Source organism: Genypterus blacodes, unplaced genomic scaffold (genome assembly GCF_046128005.1).
Source record: "Genypterus blacodes isolate CSIRO-AG114 ecotype Tasmania unplaced genomic scaffold, CSIRO-AGI_Gbla_v1 ptg000021l_1, whole genome shotgun sequence".
NCBI lineage: Eukaryota > Metazoa > Chordata > Actinopteri > Ophidiiformes > Ophidiidae > Genypterus > Genypterus blacodes.
In genome coordinates, this window is record NW_027466834.1 from 5,154,376 (window position 1) to 5,171,604 (window position 17,229).

The 17,229-nt window shown below is 45.2% G+C and overlaps 1 protein-coding gene across 1 annotated transcript; it reads right to left on the bottom strand.

The window, feature by feature from the left end:
• Positions 1–241: 241 nt before the first annotated feature.
• hgfb (hepatocyte growth factor b) lies at positions 242–16,754 on the bottom strand. Its single transcript, XM_076141977.1, has 18 exons — positions 16,550–16,754; positions 14,995–15,154; positions 14,484–14,596; positions 13,806–13,920; positions 12,248–12,396; positions 10,884–11,004; positions 9,623–9,741; positions 7,850–8,015; positions 7,593–7,726; positions 6,706–6,799; positions 5,495–5,625; positions 4,317–4,346; positions 3,944–4,049; positions 3,266–3,340; positions 2,865–3,014; positions 2,644–2,750; positions 2,236–2,378; positions 242–1,792 (listed from the first exon to the last, which is right to left on the bottom strand). The coding sequence occupies exons 1-18, from the start codon at positions 16,596–16,598 to the stop codon at positions 1,613–1,615; spliced, it is 2,142 nt and encodes a 713-aa protein (XP_075998092.1). The 5' UTR covers positions 16,599–16,754; the 3' UTR covers positions 242–1,612.
• Between the last annotated feature and the right edge of the window lie 475 nt (positions 16,755–17,229).

Sequence of the window (17,229 nt, forward strand, 5' to 3'; positions counted from 1 at the left end):
ATCCTAGGTTTGTGGTTGTATGCCTGTGTACTTGTGGCTGTGAGTTAATATATGTTGGAATATGCATGTGGGAGAAAGTTGAGCAACGTCACTAAGGCATCTCTGTATTCTTTGTGCTACTGTGGTGCCACCTTCTGGTAAACAAGTGTAATAACAACAGGCATAAACATTTGCATTCACTTCACTCGCATGCAGCATTCAGATGGATGTGACATTGAAAAATCAATAAAATGGAATCTCATAGATTTAAAAACAAACATTTAATATGGCGACATACATAAATGATGTGGATATTTCAATCATTTGCTTATTGAGTTTAACATTAAGTTGTTATGAAATTAAGTGTGAACATACATTACACAGAGAACACTAAGCAGTACTGTACAACCTGTAGAATATAGCAGCTTGTGGCAACTTTTAGTGCATGGGACATAGTTGTAGTCCTAATATAATGCTAAATATATAATTTAAAAGAGGCGATAAAAAACTGTTTGCTGAAGACAAAGCGGTCACAAAGGCTGTCCCTTCAATCCAGACAATTTGAAGTGACAGACTTTGTGAGGCTAACATCCAGGGTGGATTGGAATTGGAGGTCTGCCAAAGATCTGAGTGTGGCGAGAGGATAATTCATTCAGCTCGGGCACCGGCATGCACAGGCTCTCTACCTTAGACACACACACACACACACACACACACACACACACACACACACACACACTTTCTGCAGTCTTCTTTCTGGCATACAAATAGAGATGCAGGAAAACACAGATGAAAAATAATGTGTTTACACAACTGATAAAGAGATCTAGTATAAAAAAAGCTTGCATGTACACATAATTTCAACGTCATATCAAGGCTTACTCGTCCATACAGTCCTTTAATCGACACATAATGCAAAGAGCGTGTTGTATGTTGTATTTATACCTACGTTAAAATACTGACAACAGCATTTAGTTTGGTGTTTCAATGCAGATATCATCGTTCGAAAGAAACCTTTATGTAAAGCTCAAATGTAGATATCCCACTGTACATCATTTATGCGCCTCCCAGCACATTCAGTTTCTCTAAACATAGATCTATAAGACCCAAAACACATGTAGAGTGTCACAAATACACTCATTAAAATACTATGTACAATAAAAGACCACTTTATCAAGTCCCCACAGATACAGGGAGCTTGGTTAGAGTGCATTTCACATTGTCCTACCACTGGATAGTTTTCTTAGTGGCCACATTGATGTACTCTACAGAGGAAACTACCAAAACCACTGCACTTTGGTGTACAACTTTCAAGTAAAGCCAGGAATCAAGAGAGTATTCACATGCACACATAACACTCTGGTGGATTTGCATGAACAATAAACTAGAACGGAATAATTGCTTCCAATTTCAATGTCGACTCCTCATCAATGAATTAGCGTGATATCCTTTAATGTGTGTTTGAAGTTCGTAGCGGCTCTGTAGCGACCCTCTATCTATGGTAAGAGCTCTTCCCCGGATCTGTTTCTCACTCATCCCTGGGTCGTTGAAGTCAGGGGCAAAGTTGGAGAAGCAGAGGCTCTTATGTTTGCTTTCAGTCCTCTTGTGTTGTGTTGAAGTCTCTGGTGAGTCTTTAGACGGTCTGTGGGTCGGGATAATATTTCATAACCTTGTGAATCCACTCTGTGTAGAAGGGGACGTTGATGAAGATGCCAGGCTGGTTGGCCCGAGCGCAGCCTCTGCCGTGCACGCTCACTCCCACAATCACCCTGCTCTCGCCATCCTGACACACCAGAGGGCCACCATAATCCCTCTACAAGAAGGGAAATAGATACCATATTTGTATTTGTCAAAGTGTGAGAAATGGCTGCTTACATTTCAGACAGGGTTAAACAAGAGCAAAATGTATTTTTATGTTCTCAGTGACAGATAGCACCACTGGTATTTGCGAACATGGACAGCTCTCTTCCAAGGCAAGAAACCACAAAGCCCGGGCTTTGATCGGTGATGTAATTTAGTGCAACAGACTGGATTCTAAGCTTGTGGAATCAAAGAACATTTGTTGGAGATTTAGATCAAACTGAGCTTTGAAAGAGCTGCCTGGAATCAAGAGGCCAATATCTACATGAAATCACACTCGGAGCAATTACTTTATCCAAAAGCGGCGGCCTGTGAGACTGAAGAGAAATGCATTGGAATTGCAGAGAGCTTTGATTTCCCTCACAAGAGAAAGAGTGAGAACATGTAACCCTTTACCTCACACACGCCCTCATTCCTCTTCCCTCCTGCACAGATCTTGGTGTTGGTGATGTGAAGGCTTCCTCTGTGCATCTCTCGACACTTTTGATTACTGACGATAGGAAGGCTGACCATTTTTAAGACATCATCATGGCCCGTACCTGAAAGAGGTTTATATTTGGACTTTATTGGCGTAGGCCCCAAATCTTCAACATCATATTAAATGAATCCAACTTGGTAATTAATCTTTGCTGCCAAGTGGGTTTCTTCCCTTTTCACTACACACCAAGATATTAACACTACATGGGTCTTAAGGCCTAAGGCATTATGTAACCAAGTCATATGTTAAAATATGGACATCATTTTAGAACTAATACACAGAATACAATTTCAATCTATAAGTAGCTCTGCATATAACAACTGTACCTTTTGTCTCTCCCCACCCATACATTTTACATATTGTTCCTTCTGGGATGGAGCAGCCAGCCACCGGAAGCTGGATTGTGTGGACATTCTCTGCAGGAAGGGCAGGCCTGGACATATTAACAGAAATACAAAGTATGATGATCAACACCCCCCTTTCTGTCTCACACTCCCACACACAGAGAGATATACACACATAGGAGATTATTTCTCACAGGACTCACTTAGACAGCCGTACGAGGGCTAAACTGGAACCCTCAGGTCCACATATGACATGAGCAATGTTGACTTCCTGTCTGCCGATTGAGTCAGACGCTCCCTCTTGTATGTCTGAGACTCCCAGCCACACCCGGTACTCACTCAGCTCTGGAACACTGCAGAGGCAAGGGAAAGGGTTAATTCTCTACATAAGTGAGTCTTTGTGTATTATTCTCCATTGAGCAATTAGCTCATCTTGATTGGGACAGATGGTAGCTGACAGCTAAATAGAGACATGCATGTTCCTCTGAATATACTGGAATGGAATAAGATGATATTTTACTGAATATAGTATTTAAAGAAAACTGCAGTGACAGCACAAAGTGGAGCAAAACGCTTAAAAGACGACAGCCCGAAATGAAATTACCATGAAGAGAAGCACTGTCTGTCTGTGAGGACCCACTGCTCCCGGATCAGAGTGCCCCCACACCAGTGCATTGACCTGGAGAAAGACACAACATGACACACAATCAATTAATAAATGTCAATAAAAATCTGATGCATGACATACGTGTTCTAATACTGTAAAGCTATAAGCTGTAGATGACATAATGCTGCCACACACCGCATATCCGCAGAAAGAAAGACAGCTAATACAGGAACAGTGCGAGACCGTGACATTGAAGAAAAGAGTTAAATCAGCACTTTCTGAGAAAAGCCTTGGCAAAAGTTACACTTCACAAAGGTAAATGGGAGTATTGAAGGCGAGCCTATGGCACCGTACTGCAGTGAAATACTGCTCCACTCTCACACTGTCCCTGCATCAAATGCCAAAAGCGTTAATTCTTTTTTATTTTGTTTTTAAACTGCAACAGTACCCTGTCATATCCTCCTCTGTGTGTCGTAAATTAACTACAGGGCATATCAGGATCAAGGCTGCGACTGTATCTCAAACTTTTACCAAAGAGCGCAGAAAAGTCTCTCTGTGTTTCGCAGCAGAGTGGAAAAAGGTAAAACAACATTTAAACCTTTAGATCATGACTTTACATAATGTTGGTGGTCAGGACAGGCTGTATAGTTTGATATGGTAATGGATTTGTGATACCCTCTCTGTATGCTGACCATCCAGCTGCCGTCCATGATGCTCACAGGTCCTCCCCCCACAATTCTGATCCTCTTATGGATGACACACCTCACTGAGGACAGCTCACCTGCAAACACAGAGACGCACAAGCACTGACAAACACGGTATATTCGATACGGTATGACTCACCTGAGATGGCAAATGTAAGACAAAATATGCATCCGCGAGCATAGGCATGCAGCGTTTATGAGTGAGTGACAGAGTGTCGACGGGGCCACAGCACCAAAACTTGCCCCGGAGGCATCGCATGCAGATCAGCAGCTGAGCCACTCGCAAACAAAGACAAAGAGACAGACAGACAGACAGACAGACAGAGAGAGAGGGAGACGCTCACCCTGTGGAATGGTGTTCTGTGAAGCATCACCTGCAGACAAACAAGGGATTAAGGACCATTCACTTCTTGCGAGATAAGAAGAGACCTCACACACATGGGGACAGACGATTTACAGCGCCAATGGTTTCGATTTAGCGTAACAAGGCTAAGATAGATACATATATCATACACGCCGCACGCCACACGCCTTGATAAGACCATCACAAACTCTGGACGCTTAAATTGTCTCTTCAACTTCACTGGAATCTGTCCCTTCCCATGTGCCGGATGTTCTCTCAGTTCCCTGATGCAGAGGATTTGATCAGTTAGTGAGGCGGCACCTGTCCTGGGTGAGCAGCGCCAATAAAGTCTGTTCAGAACAGAATTTCACACTTTGTTTGTGTTTCCACACATCGAAATGATCAACCTACAGTGAATGAGGCCATTAGCGTTGTCATTTGCTCGCTGGCACATTTTCAACTTGGCGAGCTCGGGTTTGTAGCGGCTATCAATACAAAAGACAGGCTTTTATGTCAACCTTAAAAAGGTCTGTAGCAGAATATCCTTTTATCAGCTGCCCTCTCATTACCTGCGGAGGTCACACACTTTGCTGTTAATGCTACTTTATTCCGAAAAATAAATAAATAAATTGGCAGATCTTATAGCCATACCAGGTCTGGTCGTCATAGCCACACTGCACTCCAAATACACATACAGTACGGTATATATAGACAAATATGCATCCGTGTGTTGTGATATTTACTACCGCGTGATGAAATGTAAGGATTTGAACTTTACCACATGCATGTTGTACTGTGCATATTTACAGGGCACCAGAAACCACAGACTCTATGCTCTATGTCCATGTGGCAATGGTTAGAAGAATCTCCGCTGTCTTACTGATGAGTTGTGAATCTCCCCTGACATATTGACCTGTGAGTGTAGACAGGCCTACACATCGTTGATATAGTGTGTGTGGGTGAGACGAATCGAGAGACAGACGCATAGCATAGTACAGACAGACGGACAGATAGACAGACAGAAACGGAGAGAATGCAAACAAATCTAAGCTGCATCTGTCTCATCTCAAATTCACAGTCCTCACACTTTTCTCTACACTGTGTGTGCGTGTGTGTGTGTGTGTGTGTGTGTGTGTGTGTGCATTTCCTACATTTTCGTATACTTCTTCATGCACTTACATGGCTTGACGTAGCAGTAGTCCCAGGGTAAAGCCGAGTTGTTAGTGTAGCACCAGGGACCGTGTTTGTCTTTATCAGGGTTTCTGCAGTAGCTTTCCTCTAGGCCGACCATCAGCATGCCCCTCTCTCCACTGGACACACACACACAGTGCAGAACAATAAGGTTACTTGGCTGATCCAGTGAGACAACTCGGATGAAAGCTTAGAAAAGAATTTCCCCCTATGATTTACAACCATTAGTGAGAGAGAGAGAGCTGGACCATTTTTTCCAGAGAGGATCTGGACGGTCAGACTACACAGCTGCGTCGGCTCTCTCCCTCAGGAGGAGATAAGGAGGTGATCTGCAGCGGAATTACTCACCGAAACAGTATGAGAAAGTAGAGGTCACATATCTAACGCATATGCACACAGACATACCCTACACACTGGGATATTCTCGTAGGAATTTCAAAACCGCAACTTCTTCTAATTGGACCTACAAGATGGAAACTGTGAAGATGGGATGAGAACCAAATCACAATGTTTCAAATCTCTCTCTCCCTCCCTTTCTCTGTCTTTGTGCTTGTGTGTGCTTCGCATATTTCCGCCTGTTGTGTCTCTGGGAGCGAGCATAACAGCGAGCTCTCCCTCTGGCTCCCGAACCCTGACCGCCGACCCCCCTGGGCAGGAGCCAAGCAGTCCAAGTTGATTGGCTTTGAAGTGCTCCTACAAAGGAAGGGGTCCGGGATCAAAGGTGAGCGGTGAAGTGTACGTCCCCCAGCCAAGTTATCACTGGGAATCCATTCCTGCTGTGTTAGGTCATCTTCAGGGAAACACTTGTGTAGCTATTAAGGAGAAGCTGGGGAGGCCAGTGGAGGAACCCGCAGGAGCCTCTTGCTCCTCTGAGAGCCCACAGAGCCCGGCTCGATCTGCTAACAACAATAAGACTTCACTCCAGGTCAATTATAGGGCAGCTCCCCTTCCGCACACTACTCTCACCACTCAGGTTCACAAAAGTTTCACACACACACTCTTTTGTGTCCAGAGACAGTCACGTATCTCCAATATCTCGTATTTTTGTCACGCTTCCTGTTGAAATCCATAAAAATGTGATGTTTTCTGTTGTGTAACGTCTATGAGCACATTTTGAGCAGAGGTGCGGCCCTGCTGTGCACATCATGGTGTGGGGGTGTGTGTGGGAAAGCTATTTAGTTCTTAAGTGTGGATCCAACCTGTTGCTGTGGTCTCTCCAAGGAGCGCAGGGCAGGTTTGATCTCGTCCTTGACTGCTCTCCTTGGTAATTCTCTCCAAAGCCGTCATAGCAGTCTAAAATAAAAGATAAAAAAGAAGAAATAACAAATCACATCAAGAAAACAGGCAGCTTTGTGTATTTTGTACCGAAGATCATGTCTTTTAATGTCAAATTCTTAGGAAAATCTAAGGACTAGTGAGGAAATACAGACGAAAAAGCCTTAAATTAGAAACGAGACTGGTTCTCACTGGATCTGGACTTTGCCAACATGGACCCACGTACGAGTCCGCAGTGGTGCCTTAGAAAAACACTGGTGAAAAATATGTTCTTAAATCTGTCTGTCACCCTGCTTTTCATTTCTATGTGGGAACATATTCAAACCTCAAGGGGAGACCACAACACAGCCCCGGAAGGGTTTGTAATCCCAACACGGGGGCCACGCAATCTCTCAGATATATCCCCCCAAAGTCCCCTGAGACATTTACATTTGTGTATTCAGCCATGGCTCCACATCTCTTTACTCCCAAATCTGCTGCTGCCCCAGAAAGAAATCCATCCAGTACTAATCCCTCTCCGCCCCATCTTTCTCTGTCCGGCAAGAGCTGACGATCATGAGCCTGCTGTCAGAGTTAGTTTGTGTGACGCGTGGTGGTCAGTCCTTCCCACAGCCGTATAGCGGCTTCGGCTCTCCACGGGGGATGGAGAGAGCGTGGTTTCAAACCGTTACGTGTGGTTACTTTATTAGGCAGCTTGGCAGATTTCTCTACGGGGTCTCATGTGAACATTCCAAATATTCCCCTGCTTCAGATGTAGATGTGAGCTAATCAGCTCCTCTCATATCAAACAAAAGCGCAGAGGCTCCCTCACCGTTGACGGGTGTGTTTCTCATGCCACACTGAGGGATGTTGGTGCAGAACATAGTGCGGACTCTCGGGTCCGTGGTGAAGCACCATGGGAAATCCTGTCCATCTGGGTTCCGACAATAGTTCTCTCTCAGGTCCCTGTGAAGCACAAGGGAAGAAAAGGGAAGGTAATCCTGTATTCTGCTTGTACGCGTGTGGGCAGATAGGTATGTGTGTGTAAGTGAGTATGTGTGTGTGTGTTTGTGTGTGTGTGTGACTCACTTGCACTTATAAGCTTGAGGTGTGAATGTGTGGTTATGAGGATACTGGGAGTCCCAGCGCTGGCAGCTGAGCCCGGTAGGCGTCATGTCCACTGTCCCCCTGTAACCTTCTCCTCGTCCCTGGTAACACTCTGTGGTTTCCTCCACGTTACTCTTGGCTGCTGTTTCTGTGGAAGCCCAATAAAACACTGAGGGGTGAGTGGGCAACAATCAGTGTGTTCTTATAATGTGATTAGTGTTAATACAGAGAGAGAGGGGGAAGTATAGTAGTGGATGTGGTGTTGGCATGATTCATCAGCTTTTCACAATAGCTCCAGGTTGAGGTCGTTACATTTACGACTGTAGAGGTAATGAACAGCCTGCAGGCTAACAGGAAGACTGATAGACTTTGTTGTTGTTAAGTGTTTTTCACAATAACAAACTTCATTCAACATTACTGCTTCACGTGCAGCTTCTCTTGCAAACACAGCGATGTCTACACTTGTTTGTGGAGTGAATGAAGAGGGTCCACGTCGCTCTCTCTCTACCTATACAGACATGATTGATCACCAACATACTCATTACAAGCAGACAAGACAAGTCATCACTCCCATCTCTGTTTATTACAGCCAGAAGCATGAACTAACTAAGTAACTCCATGGCGATGCGTGACTCTGTAAAGCTCAACTTCTAAAGCTCCGATCTTTGAGACTAAAACATAATATGTCTAAAAATATGCATTGGCTATGACAGTAAACAAAAGAGCAGGTCTGGACAAAAGAGCGCTCTGTCTCTCCGTCTCTCTTCTCTCTCTTTCCTCTCTGCCTTGTCTTGATTAAGACTAACTGGGTCGTAAACTTGATCTTTTCCCGACAAACTCCCATATCAGAGAGGGAGGGGGGTCAACGTTTAGAGGGAAAAGCAGGGGTCCACATGGAGAAGTGCCATCTAGTAAGCATGGTGCCAGGACGGCTGATGGTTTTTGCAGGCCGGCCGGTCACACCGCCGCGTCTGCTTTGTGCTCCTGAAGGCACCAGCAGCTGTCTCAGTAACGCCGCACTGATGATACGCTCAGCTGGAAGATACACGGTAGGCTGAGTGACCACACAATTTCCTGTGATGGATTTGAGAAGTTTCATTTGGTGGTGAGGAACCTTGCCTGTGGTACAGCAGAATTACAGAGCTTAATTTGTGTCCGCCAATAACTAAAAACTCTCTTGCACAGCACGCACACCGTTAACACATCACTCCCACTGCTGTACCGTTGTGTGAAGTGTAATGTAATTGATCTGCTTGTAGTGAGCGTGTGTGAGGCTGCTGTTGTGTCTGACAGGGGGTTTATGTGGCTCAGTCACTGAGCCCTGCGCTCCGTTTGACCATCACACGTAAGAGCTGGCGGAGAAGCATAGAACAATAAACAGCAAAAGCAGCGGCACAGAGGGAAAATAAACAATCTGGCTGTTAGAGAAGACACAACAGAGGGCCAAACCACAGATGGGGTCTCCCTCTCTCCCCTCCCTCTCTCTCGCTCTCTCCCCCACTCTCTCTCTCTCGCACTTTGCATATTCCATAAGTTCGACAAATGAACGAGCCCATAAGATAAGGAAGGGTGGAAAAAATGGAAGGAGCAGGAAGCTGTAAATTCTGGATCACTTCGCACTTCTTCCACAAGTCCCCACGCACAGACGCGCATAGATTTTCACTTTAAATGCATCACAAACGCAAAGCTATTCACACACACAAACACACACACATATATACACACATACACACTACTGTATGCATGCACACTCACCACAAATTTTGATGTTGCAGTACTCCCAGGGTGTGTGTGGGTCTGTGGTGTAGCACCAGGGTCTGTGGCGTGAATCTGGGTTCCTACAGTAGTTATCATCCAGGCCTTTGTCTGGATACCTAATATAAAAACACACAATGAACAGGAAATCTTACACTTAGTACACAGCCATACACATAGTGATAACATTCATATCGCAACAAATCTCTATCACACCATCATTTGCCATCTGTTAGTACAAATATGTCCGTATCACCATAGATATATGTGGCTGGAGTTGCAGTACATTAATGTGGCATCAGATGTATGTTCATGTATATTTCCCCATTATTTCTGCTTAGTTTAAGTTTAGTGCAATACATTTTTGTTGATTGTATACTTAACATCATTTTGGATAGTACATCTTATGGTTCAGCGGTGCCACACGGGGCCTGATTACATGATGTCTAGTTGTCTTTAATAGCCAAGTTTGAAGACTGACAAAATACTTTTCTGTTGCATGTTTTTGAAACATTAGTAACTAGGATAGCAGTGACCTACATCTGTGTATGTGTACAGAGCTGACGTGTGTGTGTGTGTGTGTGTGTGTGTCTGTGTGTGTGTGTGTGTGTGTGTGCGTGTGCGTGTGCGTGTGTGTCGGATAAGAGTACAGGTGTTGGAGTGTTAGCCATCCCAAAGCTCCTCTGACAGTGTTGGGCTGTGGCTCGCCCTCATTACATAAAGTGCAGGCTGGGACCTCGTTTACACAAACACCAAGATGATTAAGGATGTGTTAACGAGTCCGTTCTAATCCAGACCACCTGCCTTTTTCCTCAGGCTGGGACACATGCCACACACACACACACACATACACACACGCACACACAGCAAGGAGCAACATGAGTCTGCTGTATGATCTACAGGGACTTTCAGGACATTTGGGTCCGATTTGGATAGAATGAAGCTTTCCCAGCACAGCTAAAATCACACACGTTAACTGCATTCCTTCAAAGAAACATCACTTCATCTTCAGTGAAAGAACAAATATACAAAATGAGTGAGTTAGTGCACCAAAACACGAAGGTTATGGCACTAATCTTGCTCTTTGCCGGTGCAGTTTATTTATCCGTTTTGCTTGGTGTGATTAAGCATGTAGGAAGGATTGACATGCACAAAGACTGTTCCAGTGAAGTTTGTGTGTGTGTGTGTGTGTGTGTGTGTGTGTGTGTGTGTGTGTGTGTGTGTGTGTGTGTGTGTGTGTGTGTGTGTGTGTGTGTATTACCTCTTGGGATAGTACAGGTGTTTGTGTGGTTCGTCCAGGTCCCAGCGCTGGCATTCCTTTCCACTTTCTGTGTGGTCCATGGGGCCTCTGTAATCTTCACCATTACAGTGCATGCACTCAACTATGCAGCACGGACACACGTGGACCAAAACATGCGCAGACACATAGACAGACACACACACACACACACACACACAAGCACAAAGACAAAACAGGTCACCAACAGAATCATTGGGAGGAAAGAATTAAACTCTAATCAGCTACTTGTGTGATGTGAGTCATGAGTTGACACAACAGCAACAATTCAATCAGCAATAAACCTCAGTAGCACACGATGCCTAGTGTAAACAACAAAAGCACCCAGATTCCAAACACATGTTTGTGAGTGCATCTACACCGTGATAGAGCACATTCTACACCACTGTGTGTGTATGAGCGCACGCACGCACACACGTTCTCACATGTGTGTTTCCAATTATTGTAAATACAACAATTTCCAGACGAACCCCTCCAGTCATTTTCTTTTGACCAGGCGCAGACTTTTTTTTATCAAAAAAGCCATTAACTCTATTGTATGACTGGAGATAACAGAGTGGGATACCATATGTGAGCTGGAGAACAAGATGGATTCCGATCCTGTCTTATCAAACCGCAGCCTCGTCCGTCATTAACGTGATCCAGTGTCATACAAGCGGAGGAAACGGCCTCTGTGACAGCACCAATCCCCCGGGATTAGATAAGAGGTCATTATTATGCTTTTCTTCAGGGGGAGATCAGTGTGTGACAGCGTATTACCTGATATAACAAAGAGGCTGAGACAATGGTGGGAAAATGCCTTTCTCTCCTCTTGATTGGATGGATATTAAAGTTTTATTAATACAGACGTATAACTCCAAATCAATGTTCTTCCTCCGCCGGTGGGAGAGATGGAACAATGGCTAACGATGTATCTATAGGAGACGACAGGTTGGATTAATCTCTCCTAACATCCCAATACCGGCTCCTTAAAGATTCAATCCACTGGGCGAAGCCAGAGTGTGATGGAATGAGAGAGGACAGCATAAGCTGAACCACACACCTGCAAATGGCTGCAGCTGGCCTCAACAAATAAAGAAATCCTATGCACGCACACACACTCAGACGAGCTGATTTGCAGCGGAGCGCAGTCAGAGCCAACATTGCTTAGTGCACGGAACAGCATGATTGCCTAATTTGCTGCAGCTCATTTCAGACCATCAAGCTCAATCGGCGAGGCAATTTTCAACATGGAATGGAACGGGCATTACTTCAAGATGAATGTCCTCTCCCATACATACAGATATATTTTGTGCTGGTGTGCGTGCGTGTAAGTGTGTGTGTCTTACCCTGAGAACACAGCGGTACGCCACACTCCTGGTGCCGGAGGTGTGGCCTTGGGTCAGTGGTAAAGCACCATGGCCCGGCTGTGGAGTTGTCAGGGTTCCGACAGTAGTTTTCCCTGAGGCCTTTCTTCCTGTACCTCCTAGACATGAATCTGTCAGCGAGCAGAGCCACAGTTACACGAGGCACACAGACACAGACACACACAGACAGAAGCGGGTTGCCAGATATTCTCGTATGTGACAGCAACCTGTGTGAGAGAAACACCCCAAGGCCACCCCAACATTTTCTGTTGTGTTTCAGATCACAGGCGGAGTGAAGTATGCTGTCGTGATTTTTGGAGCTGTGCTAACCTGGTGGCTGAAACCGACAAATAGCTGAGTGATGAGAGAATCAACCACGTTCATTAGACTCAATATGCAAAAGCGTCATTAGTTTTCCACCAGGCTGCAATTGGTGAAGAAAACACTGATAAATGACTCATATCTTCCACAACAGAGCAGCCCATGTTGCGTGAAACAGTCGCGATGACGGCCACGGTGTCGTTTTTTTTAGACAAGCTGTGTTTGTCCAAAGGCAATAATGAAAAGACAAAGTTCAGTGGAAGTCTTTACGTGAAGTGGGAACACGCAGGTATCGGAGGAACTGATAAAGATATCGTTTCTTCTCTCTCTCTCTCTCTCTCTCTCCATGTGTGTGTGTGTGTGTGTGTACGACCGGAGTTTCCCATGCCTCTGAGCCGACTGATAAAACATGAGACCCGCCTGGTTTTAATTATGTGACCTACGGAGACGTGCCTGGTGGTCTGATAAAGCAGGTTCACTGAAGGTACAAATGCCGCTGACCCGCTTTGATTCTGTTGATTCGGGTGCCACGTTTACGTCTTACTTCAAAGCCCGCCGGTGTCATTCAATACTTGCGAGCGTCGGGGAGTCGCTCAGGGGAAGGTTCTCCACTTAAAGGTAGCAGCTAAACCCTCAAACCAGAAACTAAATAAGTCCTTTCAGTCTTGGGAACAGGTTTTGTGAAGATGTTTCTAGGGCAACTGTATATAAATGTATAAATCAGATGTAATTTTCTGGAGTGATGCGCCTTTTGTTGGTTTCTTGGCAAAAACACCTTCACCTTCATCATCCAGGCGCCAAAACACACACTTAGCTTAAGGTCTTTTGTTGTGAAAACTCCACTTATCTGCTCCATGTTTCTATTGGAAACTTCACTGCATCAAAAAGCATGACGACCAGCTGGAAATGTTGTTGTATCTAGGTGGGTGTGCATATTAGCTATGAACACGCACACACGCACACACACACGCACACATGCCTTGAAAATTCTATGGCCAAAGCGGAAAATGATTTATGACTGTTAAACGTAACAATAAGGTCACTTCTGATGAATGACTGCTCCCAGGAGTCTAATCAACCCCCAATATATCATACAAGTTACAGACACACACACACACACACACACACAGGAGCCTATAGTGGCGATCTAATTGAGTCACTAACACATTACCCCATGCTTATGATACAGTGATTCGTTGCAGAGAAGCGAAACTCTTACTTGTGTTCATGGGGAATCGGAGAGGCCCAGTCCTGGCACATGATTCCACTCACTGTCACCGACCTCCGACCTCTGTAGCTCTGACCTGTTCCAACAATGCACTCCCTCAAATAGTCTAGGAGCAGAAAAAGACAGCGGGTAAGGTGACATGTACCATCCACATGAGCACATTGTGTTGTGAATACAGAGTCAGTATGGTGGATGAAGAACTCAAACAGATGGCGGTGGTAAGATGGTCAGATGCAATGCTAAAGACATTACATGGACATAACAATGCCAGAAAGCCCAAATCTGTTTTTCCAATCTTCTGCACAACATTTGCAGCCAGTAAAAACAGGCCGCACTATGGGCAGTGTGCTAGAGGGGGTTTCCACCGTTTACATAAAAGCCACCTAATGACAGAAAATGAACCATAATGTGCACACGCACAACAAACACGGCCTCAGTCCTTGCCCTTCCTCATCTTCCTGTTCTGGGACGGCGTAGTTCTGAAGCTAAATTACCCTGGAAATCATTATTTAGTTCAGAGGAATTATTAAATCCTCCCATATATTCTGAAGCAGCTGTGGCGCCAATAAATCTGTGGCCCTGATCTAATTACAGGAGAGGCAGAGCAGATGCATTTGTGGAAACATCGGTACAACGTCACAAAAAAACGACAAAATGAGAACCTGGCACCTTTCTTCTGATAGAGTTGGTAGTTGAAGTCCTGTTGGCTCAGCGCTCCTGGTGAGTTGCTGTCAAAGGACAGCCACTGGCATTTCCTGTTTTTATGATCGTAGAGGAAGGCTCTGGAAAGGGAGAGAGAGCAAGAAGTAGCACGGGAGATTGTTTCAACCACAAAATGAGAAAACCCTGAATTAAGACAGTTTGCCAAAGGGAACTTGAGGCCAGCTTTGAAAATTCTACATAACTTAAGTAAGAGTTAAGGGGCCTGCTGAACCTGAAGGGCTACAATGTAGTAAACAAGCATTATTAAAAACCTGAAAGACAAGCACGTTTATGCAAAGCACTTAACAAGCGAGGTAAAGTCATACAGCACGGGAGAGGAGGAGAGGATCCAAAACACTGACAGGAAGTACCACAGAGCCGATCCAGCACAGAGGAAGTTTGACTCAAGACTTAGAGTGACATTTTGGCTGACAGGGAAACAGGGAGCTTAAGGTTATTGCTTTGAGAGCAGACGTACCTGCAGGTGAACGGGAGTTTTTTGTTGCGGCTGCACGATCTGGCACACCTTGCCATGCTCAACTTTCTGCTTTTGGTCGGATGTGAGGAATCAGCAGATATGACCCCCAACCGCACACCGTCGGTCCTCTGGTAGTCCTGCAGTGCGTTTCGTCTGCTTTCTGATACACAAAAGGTTGGATATGTGTAGTATGTGCATAAGTCATAAGGTTTGTGACCATATACATGTTTACACCTCAGGCATGTTACCACCCTTTTCATGTCTGATTAATAAAGTAACATACAGTCTGTGTTTTGCTCTTAAGACCACTTATATTACTAACAACACCAATACTGTCAATGTTAACACACCTGGCACAGATCCAAGTCCATAGCTGTGGTAAGGCTGCGGCTGGGCACCATGACAGTGAACCACTTGTTAATCTACAGTGCATAACTGGATGCACAGTCATATATCATTTACCATTACACAAGCACACGCACACACGCACACAATTGGGGAGCAGTGCTGTGTCTGTGTATTGCCTCAGTTGTTGGCAGATTCTCTGCATCTATGCAAAACCCTGATGGACATTTACATTCTCCTGAGAGAGCTGCTGCTGCTGCTGCTGCTGCCTCCTTCCTTCTCCTTCTCATCCTACCCATTTCCAATTCCACTTCAGTCCAAAATAAGAACAAACTAAAAAACTTTAACTAAGTGTTAGCCAGTGTTTATGTTGACTCATGCGGTGCAATGGACAACAAACACGAGAACGCGTGAAAACCGGAGCGGGTGTTTCAGACGCAACACTTCTGCGCGCGTGAGTGTGTGTTTGAATGTGTGTGTGTCTGGGGGATGCGGTGAGGATGAGAGGGGTCATGTTCAGCTGTTCCCAATCCCCCCCTCAACAGGAGTTTACCGGCTCGGCGCTTTGCCTGCTTTGACTGAGCAATGAGGCGCGAAATCACACTGTGTTAAGAATCACAGGATGACTGAGTCGCTAATTTCATCTTTCATACGGGTCACTCTGCTGCACGCACGCACGCGCTCGCTCGCTCGCTTTATTTATCACGGGATTTAGCCACTGTGGCCCTCCGCTCATCGGGTATGAGCGCGTGCCAATGCGGCGTAATGCGCGCTGGCACGCGGACACACTGCAATGATCCACGGGAAGAGTTGGAGAGGAAGACACACACGCACACACAGACAAGCGCACGCGACACTTATCAAAAGCTTTCATTTGTATTCATAACAACATTATCTCTGAGTAATGGCCTACTTAACTAATGTTCTCAAGGCTGCACGAGGCACTTCATTGCCAGCGTGTTGTTACTGTAAGAGCGACGAAGCAATATAACAGACTCATTAACTTTAAATGACAAACAACGCGTTGTAAATGCTTGGAAAAAACTCAAACGACGCTACAGAATTGGAAGTCACGCTGGTCGCTCGTTAACTCGTGTTTGTGACGGAGCGCAGACTGGAGATCGGTGCGTTAGAATGAAAAGACGGACGCCGAGCACCGGTTCAGAGAAGCGGAGAGGGACAGTTTGTGTGTAGTTTTCATCCAACTTACCGGTGTAAGAAATGAGGAAGAGCCCGATGATGAGGGTGTAAATCCACATAGTGTCGCGTCACAGGGCAAAACAGTTTGGAGAAAGAGTGGAAACGCTGCTTGAGCTGCTGTCAGGCTGCAAATAGGAGATGTTCCACCTCTGCACAGATGATGCGTCTCCTCTAAGTACTTGCTCGCCTCTCTCTCTCCCTCTCTCTCTCTCTCTCTCTTTTCCTCCCTCCCTCCCTCCCCCTCTCCCTCTGCGTGTGTGAGACTATCTCTCTCTCCTTCTCTCTCAGTTTGATTATCCTTATTGGCATGAATGTCATGCACTGCATCAGGCAATTACCGATCAATAATGTGTTTCTCATAACAACAACAACTCTTAAGATTATGCAAGTAAATATTCCAGGACCAAGTCGCTCTACTCCACTTTCTTTTTAATATATCTTATCTTCAACCCCTATAAAGAAACATTGCACACTATCAAACAAGCTATAAGGCGCAATAGGAAAGTTATTATACATTATACCGTCTTTTGTCTCCATCATGTCTCACACTGTTGTCCCTTTGTGTATCTTGTTGATATTGGCGAGCTCATGTCCACTATAGGGATATGGGTCTGTGGGGGGTTGTTTACACTACTTACCTTCTTCCCCCTGGCATGAGATAAGATGTGATGTAGGCTATGGTTGTGGAAG